The sequence below is a fragment of the Galeopterus variegatus genome, unplaced genomic scaffold (genome assembly GCF_000696425.1).
Source record: "Galeopterus variegatus unplaced genomic scaffold, G_variegatus-3.0.2 Scaffold302, whole genome shotgun sequence".
Classification (NCBI taxonomy): Eukaryota; Metazoa; Chordata; class Mammalia; order Dermoptera; family Cynocephalidae; genus Galeopterus; species Galeopterus variegatus.
This window is the reverse complement of record NW_007726413.1, coordinates 505077-520036: the sequence shown is the minus strand read 5'-3', so window position 1 is coordinate 520036 and position 14960 is coordinate 505077. Positions and strand designations below refer to the sequence as shown.

Sequence of the window (14960 nt, the reverse complement as noted above, 5' to 3'; positions counted from 1 at the left end):
GCGCCTCGCTCAGCCAGTGAGCAGGAACCGGTCTGCATGTGGGATCCGAACCCTCGGGCGGGAGCGCCGCCGCGCTTCCCAAGCGGCGCACCTATCCAGTGCGCCACCGGGCCGGCCCAGGAGAGCAGCTTTTAATTGCTGGAAGGGAGAATGAATGAGCTTTGTGGGATCTAAAGGAACGGCAGGATCCCCTTGGGCTGCCCCATAAAGTGGCTTTGCTAGCACGCCAAAGTTAGGAATTCATAGGTGAAGATGCCCTGCAAGCCCCAAGAAAGAAAGGATTTCACCCTTTGCAGTAGGAGTAAGGAATTCAGAAATTAGACTCTTGAACTGAAGGAGAAGAAATTTGGGCCTTGTTGTGGGACACTTGATATCCCCTGGAGGCCAGGAAATTAAGGAAAGCAACAGTGTGGGCCTGTGAATCCTCATAGGAGGGGCTACAATGAAGGAGGTCATCCACATGTCATATTAAAGTGCTAGAGGTTGGGGGGAAGTTCAGATAAGTCTTGAGCTAAGGCCTGGCCGGAAAAGTGGGGGCTATCCCAAAACCGCTGAGGTAGTACTGCCCAAGTAAGTTGTTGGGAATGGCGCGTGTCAGGATTAGTCCTGTACTAAATGGTATGAATGACATGTGTCAGGATCAGTCCTGTACTAAATGGTATGAGCCATTAGGCTTTATAACTGGAAGGATGGGTGTATCAAAAGGTGAGTGGGTAGGCCGTAAGAGACGAGAAGAAGGGAGTTTGTGTACCACGGGTTTTAAGCCTATTAGGTATTTGTTAGAGATGGGATACTGTGGGACATTAGGGAACAAAGAGGGGTTCTGCAATTTAACAAGGGTAGGGGAATGGCACATAGCAATGAAGGGAGATGAAGTGTCCCATACTAGGGATTAACCTTGTCTGAGGGGGAGGGGAAGGTGGAAGCCTCAGGGGCCAGGTCTGGTGCAGCCTGTAACAGGAGTATTGTAGCTGGAATTAAAGTGTTTAGGGTAAGAGTAGCTTTGAATTTGAAAACAATGTCCCATCCCAGTAAGGGGGCTGGGCACTGAGGCATTATTAAGAATTTGTGTGTGAATTGGGTGTGATGTAGGGTGCAGGAAAGGGATTGAGTGATCCGTGGGTAGTATTCTGATCCCGTGACCCCTACTATTGTGATAGAGGACAGGGTTGTTGGTCCTGCATACTCAGGAAGGGTAGAGTAAATGGCCCCGGTATCAATGACAAAAGAGATCGGCTTACCTGCTACGAAGCGAGTTACCGTGGGCTCACACAGGGTGATCTCCACATGGTGATCTCTGTGGGGGCCTCAGACCCTGGGCATCATCAGTCCTCCTGCTGAGCAAAGCCGTGAAGCTCTGGTAGGGATGGCTGTGAAGCTAAAGGCTGTAGGTTGGGGACTGGGCCACTCCCTCTGGTGAGTGGCACAGTCAATCCCCCAGTGACCTGGCCATTTGCAGTGAGAACAGGTTACAGTAGGCCCATGCCGAGTGGCCCAGCTGACCGCATTTGAAGCAGTTCCCAGGTGGCTTGTCCCTTGAGATAGCCAGCTTTGGAGTATGTGAGACTTGGATGGCATTAGCCAGGAGCTGGTATTTGGCCTGATCTCTTTTATAGTTTTTTTGAATATCAGGGGCTGATTGGGTAATTAAATGAGTGTAAGAAGACCATGCCTGCAGGGGAATTTGGGTCTATACGTGTATATTCATGTGAAGCCTCAGAGAGGCAGGTTAGGAACTTGCTGGGATTTTCAGTGGGTCTCTGTGTGATCTCCTAAGCTTGTCATAATTGACTGACTTGTGAGTAGCCTTTTGGAGGCCATCAAGTAGGTGTGTGATCATATTATCCTGGAGATCCCAATCCCTGTGGCCAGCCTGGTAGTTCCAATTTGGGTCCGTGCAAGGAACAGCAACGGCTCCCACAGGCTGCCTATTATTTTGAGCATGTACCTGAGCTGCCATCCAGACCTGCTCCCTGTACATGGACTTGGACAATTCCTTCCATCCCCGCCACTTCACGGAAGGGTTATAAAAAGCCGGAGCTGAGGTGGGGTTGTTACCTGACAAAGTGGGAGAAGGAGAGGAATTGGGCTGAGGACGAGCGTCTTGAGGCCAGGTAAAGGGGAGAGAGTGAAATGGGGAGGGCTGATGGATCAGAAGATTGATCCAAGTCTGGAAGGAGAGGTTGAGCATGAGCTAGGAGAATTTGAGACAGGACAGTTTTGACAGAGAGAACATGTTCAGAGATAGGAAAAGGCCTGAACAAGGAATCTCTATAGCTTTTGCCGTTTTGGTGAGTGTTTAAATTGGATGCCATTTTGTGGCCACTGGGATCCATTGTAAGGAGGCATTTGAGTTTTAATATCTCCCTGGAGGCTGAGAAATTGGCCAGGAGACGGCCCAGAGGCGTAGAGCGGGCCAGAGGTGTACAGCGCGGAGTACAGTAGAAAAGGGGATGGGACATTTAGGTTCAACGTCTCCCTGAAGGCCAAGAAATTGGCCAGGAGATGGCCCAAGGGTGTAGAGTATGGAGGTTTGGATCATGAGGACCCCATTTAGAGGATGAGAAAGGGCAGTCAGTCCTGGTAGAAGAAGCGTGCCAACAAAGAGCGTCCTCCCTGTTGCCCACTTTCTTTTCGAGAGAAAAAAAGCCAACCGATCGGCTAATGAAGCATCCTTCAATAGCTGGGGGTCACGAGAAGAGTTCCCTCAGCCAGGTGCCTGGGCTTCATAGAGACCTGAGTCACAGAGAGAGTAGTTGGGGGAACCATACAAGTAGGCAGGACAGACCCACTGACTCACCCTGAATTGAGGCCGGTGTTGGATGCGTTGGTCTGAAACAGCAAAAGGAGAGAGAGTCCCTAGTGTACTCGGTTCTGGTAGGTCTGGGAAGGGCAGCCGAGGGCCAGTCACTCCCAGAGAGAGCAGATCATCCACAACATTGGCCAAAACCCTTCCCAGGTTTTGTCGGCACCATAATGAAAGAAAGTGAGCCAATATGCCGGGTACCGTTCAAGCTTTATTAAAGAAAGAAATCTGCTGGGCTGTGCTCAGAGTGGCACAGGGCCCATAGCTGCCCTGAAAATGATGGACAGCCTCAACAATGGGTTTGCAAGAGTTTATATTAGCTTTTGGGTGCGAAATGTACAGGGGGAGGGACCATTAGGCTGATGTAACTGGGTGGAGAACTGCACTGAAGCAGAAGCTGGAAACTTGTTTCTAAGTCAGGAGGCTTCTTATAAAGGGAAGGGGGGAGGGGAGGGGAGGGGAGGAGGTGGGTGGCGCCATTTTGTACTTGGGCTTGTCTAAAGTGGCACTGGTTATGTTGCAGATCTATTAGTTTGTACTTTTGTTGTTGAGTTACAGGAGTTCTTTATATATTCTGAATATTAATCTCTTATCATATATATGTAGTTTTGTTTTGTTTTGTTTTTTCTTGTAGTGTCTGTGTCTGGCTTTGGTATCAGGGTAATGCTGGCCTCATAGAATGAGTTAGGAAGTGTTCACTCCTCTTTAATTTTTTAGAAGAGTTTGAAAAAAGATGGTGTTAATTCTTTAAATGTTTGGTAGAATTCACCAATGAAGCCATCTGGTCCTGAGCTTTTCTTTGTTGGGAGGTTTTTTAGTACTGATTTAATCTCCTTATTTGTTATAGGTTTATTCAGATTTCCTATTACTTCTTGAGCCTTTTTTTTTTTTTTTTTTTTTTGTCTTTTTCCGTGTCCGGCAACGGATCGCAACCCTCAGTGTTGCCCCCATACCGGACCGGGGACCGGTAACGGGATTGCAACCCTCGGTGTTGTTCCCGCGCCTCGCTCAGCCAGTGAGCGGGAACCGGTCTGCATGTGGGATCCGAACCCTCGGGCGGGAGCACCGCTGCGCTTCCCAAGTGGCGCACTATCCAGTGCGCCACTGGGCCGGCCCTTGAGCCATTTTTTGGTGTGTCTCTCTCCAGGAATTTTTCTATTTCGTTTAGGTTATCCAACTTGTTGACATATAGTTCTTTATAGTATTCTTTCATAATCTTTTTTATTTCTGTAATGTTGGTAATAATATTTTCTTTTGTTTCTGATTTCAGTAATCTGAGTCTTCTTATTTTTCATCAATGTAGCTAAGCATTTGTCAATTTTGCTGATCTTTTCAAAGAACCAACTTCTGTTTTTATTGTCTTTCTCAATTGTTTTTCTGTTCAGTATTTCATTTACCTCTTCTCCAATGTTAATTTCCTTCCTTCTGCTGTCTGTGGGTTTAGTTAGCTCTTCTCTTTCTGGTTCCTTAATGTATACTGTTATGTTATTGATTTGAAAAAAAATTTTTTTTTTTTCCTTTTTGTCTTTTTTTCATGACTGGCAACGGATCGCAACTCTCAGTGTTGCGCCCGTACCGGCCTGGGACCGGCAACGGGATCGCAACCCTCGGTGTTGCTCCCCCCACCTCGCTCAGCCAGTGAGCGGGAACCGGTCTGTATGTGGGATCCGAACCCTTGGCGGGAGCGCCGCTGCGCTTCCCAAGCAGCGCACTGTAGCAGTGCGCCACTGGGCCGGCCCCTGAAAAAATTTTTTTAATGTAGGTATTTACAAGCTGTACATTTTTCTCTGAGCCCTGCCTTTGCTGCATCCCATAAGTATTGTTAATTTGTTTTGTAAGATCTGTGCACCGTGCACAAATCCCACATGTCGGGATGGCTCACTTCACAAAGACCATGAGACAGAGACCGTTGCAATCAAGCAAGAGGAGTTTATTCCAGCATGCTTGGGTCGCTTCGTTTTCAGGACAGAAGTGGCCCCGAGCTTTTAACACAAGCACTTTTTATATAGTTTTTTAGACAGACTTTTTTTAACAGGATGAGTTGTTGGTTATCTGAGGTGCCTTTAGATTTATGGGTAGGCTTTAGCGGGCTGGTACCCTGATAAGGAACAGCGCATTTCTCAATCGTTTATCTTCCCTGGGGTCTGGCCAGGTGGCCTCTAGATAAGGAACTAGTCAGTTCCTGGAACCGGGTGGTGGTCACTCCCTTCCTGGAATGTAGTGCGCCTGGGCCCGCTTGACCTCTACTTAGCCCCTTAGAAGCGGCTTTACTTAAAATGTCATTAGTTATGTTTTCCTGTTTTTAGCAAGCATTTTGTTACAGAAGCAAATTTCGCATATTAAAGTTATATATTTTTCTACAGTTTCTTTTGTTCATCTCAATATAATTTCTAATTTCCCTGTAGTTTCTTATATCATGGGAGATCCAAATCTGAAAAGGCACTCACGTAGTGTTTTCCTATTCTAAAGAACTCACCTGGGCCAAAGGTAGAGAGGTTGGTTTATTAGACTTATGGGAGGTGCTGATGGCAGCTGGTCAGCTAGAAATCTGCCCTGCCATGGGGTACATACAACAGTTATACAGTGAGCAGATCAAAGGAGAGGTGTAAATCATTTGTATGCTTATGTGTAGACCCTCACCTGACTCAGAGCTCACAGGAGATCTGGCTGAGTAGATAAGTTAACCCCTCCTGGTGCTGGAGTAGTTAACAGCAGTGTGCTAACTCCATTTACATGCTAATTAATTTACTCAGGGCTCCTGCTTCCTATAGTTCTTTGTTTATCTTAAAGGAGACATGCCTTTCCTTGGGTGACTACCTTGGCCAGGGGTAGTGCCCCAGGGGAGAGGGGAAACTCTGGTATGAGTGGGGAGGGGGGATATAAGTCTTTGTCCAGTATTTGCCTTACATTTCTTCTTTGACAAATTGGGCTGACAGGTTTCTTTTTTTCTTTCAACACATCATAGGTTTTATTACATTGCTTTTTGGCTTCCATTTTTCTGATGAGAAATTCATTGTCATTTGTGTTTTTATTCCTCTGTATATAAGGTCTTTTTTTTTCTTTAAATGTTCTTTATTTTTGCTCTTTAATGATTTAATTAAATGCATATTCTTCAGTGTATTTTCCTTTGTATTTATCCTGCTCGGAGTATGCTGAGCTTCTTTGCTTGGTGGTTGCTATCCTCCATCAGTTTTAGGAAGGTCTTAGTAATTATCAAATATTTATTTTACACACTTGTCTCTCCTCCTTCTGGGACCCCTTTTACATACTTGTTAGACCATTTGATATTGATCCACAGAACTTGGGCTCCCTGTTTCCTTTCTTCCCATTCTTTTCTTTTTGTTTTAATTCGTGTACTTTTTATTGACCTATTGATCTGTCTTCAAGTTCACTCATGTTTTCCATTGCTGTGTCCAGTTTGCTATTAAGCCTATCTAATGCATTATTTTATTCTGATATCTTATTTTCCATTTTCAGCATTTTCACTTAGTTCTTTTTCATGGTTCCATGTGTCTGCTGAAATTACCTATTTCTTCCTGCATGTTGTCTACCTTTTTTCACTAGATCTATTAGCATTTTTATCAGAGTTATTTTAAAGGCCCTCTTTATCTGGGCCATCTCTAAGTCTGTTTAAATTGACTCTTTTTTCTGTCTTGATTATAAACCACTTTTATTTTTATTTTTTAAGTTTATTTTATTTTATTTTTCTCTCTTGATCATGAGCTACTTTTATTTTTATTTTATTTTTTGCCTTTTCATGTACTTTGTAATTTTTTTTCTTTTTTTTTTTTAAAGATGACCAGTAAGGGGATCTTAACCCTTGGCTTGGTGTTGTCAGCACCACGCTCAGCCAGTGAGTGAACCAGCCATTCCTATATAGGATCTGAACTAGTGGCCTTGGTGTTGTCATCACCGCATTCTCCCGAGTGAGCCACAGGCCGGCCCCTAGTAATTTTTGATTAAATACCAGACATTCTTTATAAAAGAACAGTAAAGATTAGATTAAATTATATTTATATCCAGAAAGAGACATGCTGTTTCTTCTTTTCTCAGGCTGCTAGATTGGGAGTTGAGTCTGTCTAATCTGTAGTTGATCTGCGTTTGGACTTTGTTGTAGCTTTAGTTTGATTCAGTTTTACCATTGGCTTCAGATGTTTTGAGGCAGGATTTTCATTTTGTAGGGCCCCATCTGAGTACTGCGGATTTACTAGAGATTTTCATCTTTGCTTCACAGCTGAGTTCCTACCTTTCAGAACTGTGGGCAATGTCACCACATTTTGTAGCCCAGTTGTTAGGTCTTTGGGCCATGAGGGAATTCTGTTTGTTCTCCAATCCCACTTCATTCTTTCTTCACTTTGAGAGATCTCTTTCAACCTTCCGTCTCCTTCCCTGGCCTTTGGAGGGCAGCTGCCCTATATGGTAGGGCTTAGCATGCCTCTGAGGTGTTACTTTCAGATCTTCCAGTTCTGATCTGAAGTGTTACTTTCAGATCTTCTGTTCTGATTCATACTTTAGTAGTTGAAAGTTCACGTAGCCTCAGGGGAGTTTGCTTAGCTCTCCTCTGCTTCCAGCTGTTGGTAAATGACCCTGAGTCTTCCCTGAAGTCTATGTGAAAAGTTATGGAGTTGGTTTAAACTCCTTCTGTGGCTGAGCTTCTTAAGATTTTAATTTGCCATGCCAACCTACATGTAGCTATTAAAAATTCGGGTGGTTTCTCTTTATAAACCCCGTGTCTCCTCCTACTGTTAACACCAGTGAAGAAAGCAGCCATGGATCTCTTCTTTCCTTCTGAGAACTCACAGCTTGTGTTCATGTGTGGAGACCAGTTTTCTTTGCACTTGACAGAGAGAGAAAGAAAAAAAAAAGATGTAATTTTTGCAGGAAAATTCTACTATTTTGTCTCCTCATTATTGGAGTGTCTGAAACCCTTCCTAAGCGACTCTAGCATTAGCATGGCTGAAACTTTGTCACTGCAGATTGACAAGTATAATTCAAGTGGGTTTTCCCTACCTGTGGACAAACCATTTCTCAATGAGTCAATGGAACTGAGCGAAGTGACCATCTTTTTTTTTTTTTTTAACTGTGATTTTGTAGTTTGGCTTATTTAGGTTTTAGGGCTAGAGAAATGACCTCTTTCAACTTTCTATGAACAAACTGGAAGCAGAACTCTAAAGTGTGTCCTTTTGTATTTGTTTTTCAGATTAATATATTTTGGTGGTTATGGGTGTAGGAGACACAATGAACTCCAAGACTGTTTTGATGTTCATGATGCATCTTGGGTAAGAGAATAATCACTATTTACATTTTCCTCTAATTCCATATAGCCTTAAAGTCTTAGAAATAAAGAGCTCAGTCTTTCTCATTTTAGGAACTACCAATTTGCCGTAACTGACACTATGAAAAAAAAATATGGTTTCTCTGTTCTAGATTTGGATCCAGTTGGAGGAAGGTCTCTCATCTAGTGGTATTAGCCTCATGGCTACTGGCAGAGTAATTTCTTTTCTTACGTCATTAATCATTTATTACCTGCTTCTGTTAGGCAAGAAGAGGCTTTACCACAATTTGGAAAAATTTTGTTCATATTTAACCACAATGGCTATTGTTGTAAAGAGGTATTGTTATACCTCTTTTTAGATATACCCATCAGATTAATTCATAGCTCAAACTGGCCTCTATGTAAGAGTGAGTGAGTTAGTAGTGATATTACTTTTCCTGCTTATTCATACTGGTTAGAGAATAAATCATTATTAATGAAAAATCATGAAATATGAAAATGAAATATTTTAAAATATAATTTTTAAAACCATTGATCCCACCACCAAGATGCATAGTTTTTTCAGCTTTACCTTCTATTAGCATATATTATCATTGTATGTTATTAATGTAAATGTGTGTATATGTTTCCTGTATATTGCTTCGTATATAGGTATTTAAAAAATTCTCCCTGTTTCTATGTGATCTTTGACTTTTTTAAATGAAATATCTTTAAAGCTTTGCTATTTACGGATAGTTTTCAAGAATACAACTTTTCATTATTTACATCTAATTATTTTCATTCATCAGTGAAATAACTCATTTTTTTTCTCACCTAGTATAGTTAGTTAAGCTAATGAACCTGTCCTGAAGTTTCTGGAGTACAAGTAGATATTTTTCATTAAGATTCTAAACTTCGAAATCGTTTAGTTTGTTTGACTTGCTTAATAAGTCCTGACAAAAATAAATGATGTATTTCTAATATAGAACGGAAAACTGGCAGAGATAAGCTAGAGATAATAGATTTCAGCAATCTAGAAGATGCTGAATACAGTATAACTGCTAAATTTTTGCCTTGCCAACAAAGAATTTTATCTTTTAAAAGATGAAGAGAACAGATTTCAGTTTGACCTGTAAATATTTACCTGGCAGGAGAGATACCATGATCACGAAGTTTGACCTAAAAGAACAAATTTCTTGGTGCAAAGTGATTAGAACTTCTTGGAACAAGGAACCATGGCCCTCTAAATTTTATTATAGTGAAGATTAGGAGTTCTGAGCATGTGCTTTAGGAAAACAGATTTTTAAATGTAAATATCATTCTGTCCTCTGCAATTTTAAGAGATAATCCTTAGAGAAAATTGAAAGATTGTCAACGAGTAAAATTATGATTCACTGTGAGCAATTCTGTGAGAAGAAAAGTTGCCAGGTGATGCTGCTTCTGGTCTGGCGATGACAGTTTGTGAGGCACTGGTGTATACATTAGCTTTATGTCTATGTTAACACAACTCTATTTTTGTAAAGGTGTCTTTTATTTTACCAGTAAATACGTGACCAAACTGTGCCATAATGTAAAAATTATAAAAGCTTTTAGATATTTAAAAAATTTCTGTTTTAGGAAGAGCAGATATTCTGGGGATGGCATAATGATGTCCACATATTTGACACAAAGACACAGACTTGGTTTCAACCAGAAATTAAAGTAAGTGTTATAAGAAGTTATTTTTATGTTCATTGAAAAATCTTCTCTAAAAATCTGTCTTCTTATTTGGATTTTAGTAATTGGGTTTGTAATCACATACAAAGTAGTTCTTTGGAGTACTGTCACCAATACCATTTTTTAAAAATCACATATTTTTCTCTAGGTCAGCTAGGATTTCCTAGAAAAAAAATTTTAAAGAGGTGCCATCATTATTCTTTACCCACAAAGTGTCATGCTCTGATTTAATGAAATCTCTTTTAAAAAGTCCTTTTATAGCAAAGTTCATGATTTTTTTTTTTAGTGGCTGGCCGAGTTCATGATTTTTAAAAGCCCATGTTTCCTAAACCCTTGAATTCAGAGCTACATGTAATTATAGCATGACAAAAATACATTATCAATACTCTTTCATTTGCCAGTGGCCAAACACAAATTCAAATTAGTTTAAGCAATAAGGAATTCTCACATAGCTGGAAAGCATATTGGAGTGGCTCACACAGTGGAAGGAAGAGCTGCAGAGACCAGAGCCTCAGGAACTGGAGCAAGTTACTCAAAACCATCACAATACTTTCTATTTCTCTTTGTTTTTCCCAGTTTCTCTTTATGTGCTTGCTTCATTCTGTGTACTGTAGACTGGCTGGCTCATTTATGAGGGAATATGGCTCTGGCTACACAAGCAGTTCTTCTTATGGTGTTCTCTCCATGTCTGTCTGTCAGTCTTAGAAAAGGACTCTGGCTCTACTTGAGCATGTGCCTACACTTTATATCAATCTCTGTTGCCAAGGGCATGATTGGCCAGTCTTGAGTTACACGTCCATCCAAGAGCAGCAGGGTATTGTGATTTATAACTCACCAGAACTGAACAGAATGGAATGCGAAGCAGGCCAAACTAGCATTGTCTGCAATTATGGATACATCCCTAAAATTTTTGTTTTTTTTATTGAATCATAATTGATTATACATATTTTGGGGGTTCAACATCAATGTTTGTCGATCAAATCAATATTATTAGCATATGTATTATTACAAATCTTACTTATTCTTAATGCCCCTTATCCAGTCTCTCCCCATCCTCTTCTCCCTCCCCACTCCCACCTCTGATAACCCTAGACTACTTCTCTCCTTCTGAAAGAGTAACTGCCTGGTTGCAAGAGGAAGGGTTGGTCCCTGGCTTCATGCCTCAGGACCCCAGGCTGGCCCTGTGGCAGCAGCAGTGTGCCTGGTTGTGGGAAGAGGGGTCAGTCTCCAGCTCCATCTGTTTTTACATTCTAAGTTATTGTTCTGGAGCAGTTGGATGGGAGGGGGAGAGGGGAACGGGGAAGCAAATAAGGTGGGAGGAGGAGGAAAGGGGGGTCATGGTTGAGACCCGTGGCACCCCCTCATTCCTGCAGGGGAGACCAGGTGACTTCCAGTGGTAGGTTGGTTGTTGCTGGGCTGAATGTAGATGTCAGGGGTGTGTGGCTGAAATCTTTGGTCCCCCCACTGCCCTCGTTCTAGAGACTAGGGGGCTTCCAGTGGTGGTTCAGTGGTCATTGCTGGGCTGGTTGCAGATGTTGGGGGGTGTGGCCCAAGCCCTTGGTCCCCCCACTGCCCTGGCTAGGGAGCCTGGGGCACTTCCTCTGGTGGCTCAGTGGTTGTCACGAGGCTGGGTGTGGGTGTCAGGGTGCGCGGCTGAGGCTCGAGGCCCCTCACCATCTGGTTCAGGAGGCCATGGCACTTCCTCCAGTGGCTCAGTAGTCATCACTGGGCTGGTTGTGGGTGTCAAGGGGCATGGTTGAGACCTCCAGCCCTTCCCGCTCCATGGCTTGGGGGCCCAGGGGGCTTCCAGTCCTTCTAAGTTTTATAGGTATTCTTTGGTAACATGAGACCTTTACTAGTAAATATCAAACTTTGTCTCTGGTCTGTGGTTGTTTTGTTTTTTTCTTTTAGTTCTGTGTTGGATAATTCGCTGTTCCCACTACTTAAACTCTGCACTGGAACTAATTTGTTGTCCTTTGCTTACTTCTGAAATGGGGGAATTTCTTGTGGGGACTAGCACTTGAGCTCTGTAGTTGAGCTAAATTGCTGCTTTGCTGAGGACTCCCTGGAGAAGGCTTTTTGTGCAGCTCAGGTGTTAATGGTTGACTTGTAGGTACTTCTGGGTCTCATGAGATTCAGTACACCTGGATTATGTAGAAACTCTGGTCTTTGCTGCTTTGCTGAGGACTCCCTGGAGAAGGCTTTTTGTGCAGCTCAGGTGTTAATGGTTGACTTGTAGGTACTTCTGGGTCTCATGAGATTCAGTACACCTGGATTATGTAGAAACTCTGGTCTGGGCCTGAGTCTTTACAGCAAACTGCTCCCCTTGCAGTTCTATATTCCTGACCAGTCTACACAGAGTGGTCCTGTGCTGACTGAGGGGCAGATCAGCCATCCATGCTGTGCCCTGATGTTCCCCCAGTGAGAACATTGTCTTCCCCACCCCAACTCACTCCAAACACTTCCCATGGGATGGGCCGTGTGCTGCTCCCTTGTGATGACTCACTGTCCTCTGAGTGGCCCCTTTTTTCAGTTGTTGTGGCTCCTCACTCCTATGTGGGTCCATGGAAACTCTGTTAATGGTGCTGCTGACCTGAGGGCCACCAAGGCCCGCCTCTCCCCTGCTGCCTCCAAGCAACTTCATAGGAAGGGCACAGCTGTAGCTTTTGCCAGCACTTGCTCCATGTGCTCACCAGCTCCAGACTTGAAGTGGCCCAGGCTCAAAACAGTGGGAGTGACCCTTTCTTTCTCTCATTGTGGATTCTCCCGCCTTCATGCACTCCGTAGGTCTCTTCTCCTCTTCCCCTGAGCTCTAGCGGCCTTAGCTTGGCTATCGTTGCATTTTAATAGTTGTACATTGGTTGATTTGTGGAAGAGAGTGACGCTGGTGACGGTCTATTCTGCCATCTTGACCAGAAGCCTCTTATGACTACAATTTCTTACAGTCCAACTTCTGTTGATAGAAATGATGGGTAGTTCTATGCAAAATAGTAAATGTTATAAAGTTTTACCCTTTTGTGCATCCTCTTTTTCCAGGCAGTGAATTTCAGGTTTGCAGTGCTCTCCTCTTCACCCCATTTCTAATTTTAGAACTAAACGATAGTCTGTGGGCCGAGCCCGTGGCGCACTTGTGCGGCGCTGGGAGTGCAGCGACGCTCCTGCCACGGGTTCGGATCCTACATAGGAATGGCCGGTGCGCTCACTGGCTGAGCGCGGTGCGGGTGACACCACACCAAGGGTTGCAATCCCCTTACCAGTCACGAAAAAGACAAAAAAAAAAAACAATAGTCTGTGATTTATACTTGTTGATTGAATTTTCCTTCAATCAGCATTTGAATTTTAAGAGTTGTGTCTTTTATTAATGAAATAAAAGGATTTTACTTCTGTAAAGATAATTTCGTGGCAGCAAGCCCTTGGAGAGAAATATTATTGAGACTGAGTCTACTGAAACTAATCCTACATCTCTTTCAGGACTTTTAACCCTGTACTTTTTTAGAGAATAAGCAGAAGTGGTCTGGAGCTACTGAAGGCTTATTTTTAGAATTTGCTCCTGCAAATGAAGGAGCTGAGGTAGTTTATAATCAGTTCTTTCGACTTTAAGTCTTTCCCTGACTCCTTGCCTTAATCCATATCCTTTCCCTCCTTTTGCTCCAGCAATCTTACAAGCACATGAGGGTATTGTACTTAGTACTTAACAATATTTTCACTATTTCCCTGGTGATATCTTCAAATAAATTCTTATGTTGCTTATATTATATCTGAAAGTTTTTCTGGCATGATTGCAGCTGGAATCTGTTATCTTTATTTTTTACAGATATTCCTAAATTACTTCATTATTCCCAAACATCTGCAATAAAAGAGGAGGCATCATGGTAGAATATCACAGTTATTGGTGTTGGAGTTGAGAAAACCAGTTTTGCATTCTAATTGTGTCATAAAAGTGCTGTGTACTTTAGATAAGCCATTCAGGATTTCATCTGTAAAATGCGAGGGCTGACAGTGTTTTCCTACATGGGACTTTTGCCCCTGTAAGAGCAATTTTGTAGAAATAACGACTTCTGAGTCATTTTCAGTATTTCAAACAACCTAATAAGCATTGTATGTTACTTATGCAGTTAGGCACACAGATGAAGCAAATGCCATATCTTTGTTTTTGTTTGAATTATATGAACTCAGTTTCTCAGAAGCTTTGTTTGGCTGTTAATTATATTTGATAAATTAGAAAGGAAAAATTAGTTATTTAATAAATGTATATGTAGTAGAAGAATTCTTCTAAAACTCCAGATCAAGGATGATTTTGTTTACAAATAATTAAAATTTTGTTTTGCTGGTAGGGTTGGGAACCAAAATTCTTAAATGGTTCTCTCTCATTTATTTAAATGTTAGGTAGGGAATATCTAAATTATTCTTACCAAGTTGACCTCTGCACAGTTATTGGAAAGTTTAGGAATTTGTGATATGGGATGGAGAGCTTAAATATTTTATGCCCACATTCAGTAGCCAATGAGCTGAAAATGTTGGATTCTTTCAGAACTTGGAATGAAATACATGCACAAAGGCACCCACCATGAACACATGGAAATTGTGCAGAAGAATCTTCCTTCAAATCTTATTCATTCATCTACCCATTATAGTCTGTCTTTTCTCAACAATTAAAAAGTTCTGTAAAGAAGAGATATGCTGTACAGTATTTATTCAGACTAAAGTATCTCTACACTGAAGTTTTATCAGTTAATGTAGAGAGCTTTAGTGAGAGATAAAGCACTGTTTGGCTTAAGCCGAGAGTGAAAATCTTATTGTGAATTTGAAGAATCAAGAGTTTGGGGGCCATATTTACTTTTATAGAGTCTCTAAGATTATCATATTATGCACTGTTCACTCCTAATATTAACTCTGTGTGTGTGTGTGTGTGTGACAGAGAGAGAAAGAGACAGAGACAGAATTTTTTTAATTTGATTTTTTATATCCTTATATTTCAAGCTAAAATCTACATGAAATCTTATTTTGCTAAATAGTGTCAGGCATTTAAGAAAAACACTTTAAAAAGTAAAGATCAGGGAGAATAAATTTTGTTCTTGAAGAGTAGCATTTGTCTATAATTATTTCTATTTAGGATGAACGTTTGCATTAGGATTTTTAATTGAATTACATAGGTAATGGTATGTCTCATACTCAGCATAGGAA

At 41.9% G+C, this 14960-nt stretch overlaps 1 protein-coding gene across 3 annotated transcripts in view; it reads left to right on the top strand.

Annotated features, from left to right (window-relative positions):
• The window catches only part of KLHDC1 (kelch domain containing 1), a 66295-nt gene that overhangs the window by 21600 nt on the left and 29735 nt on the right, over positions 1 to 14960 (top strand). For all 3 annotated transcript variants that reach the window (XM_008567182.1, XM_008567183.1, XM_008567184.1), the window contains 2 exons: positions 8007 to 8085; positions 9678 to 9761. In XM_008567182.1, the coding sequence (XP_008565404.1) occupies positions 8007 to 8085; positions 9678 to 9761 (163 nt within the window). The remainder of the gene's footprint in view (positions 1 to 8006; positions 8086 to 9677; positions 9762 to 14960) is intronic.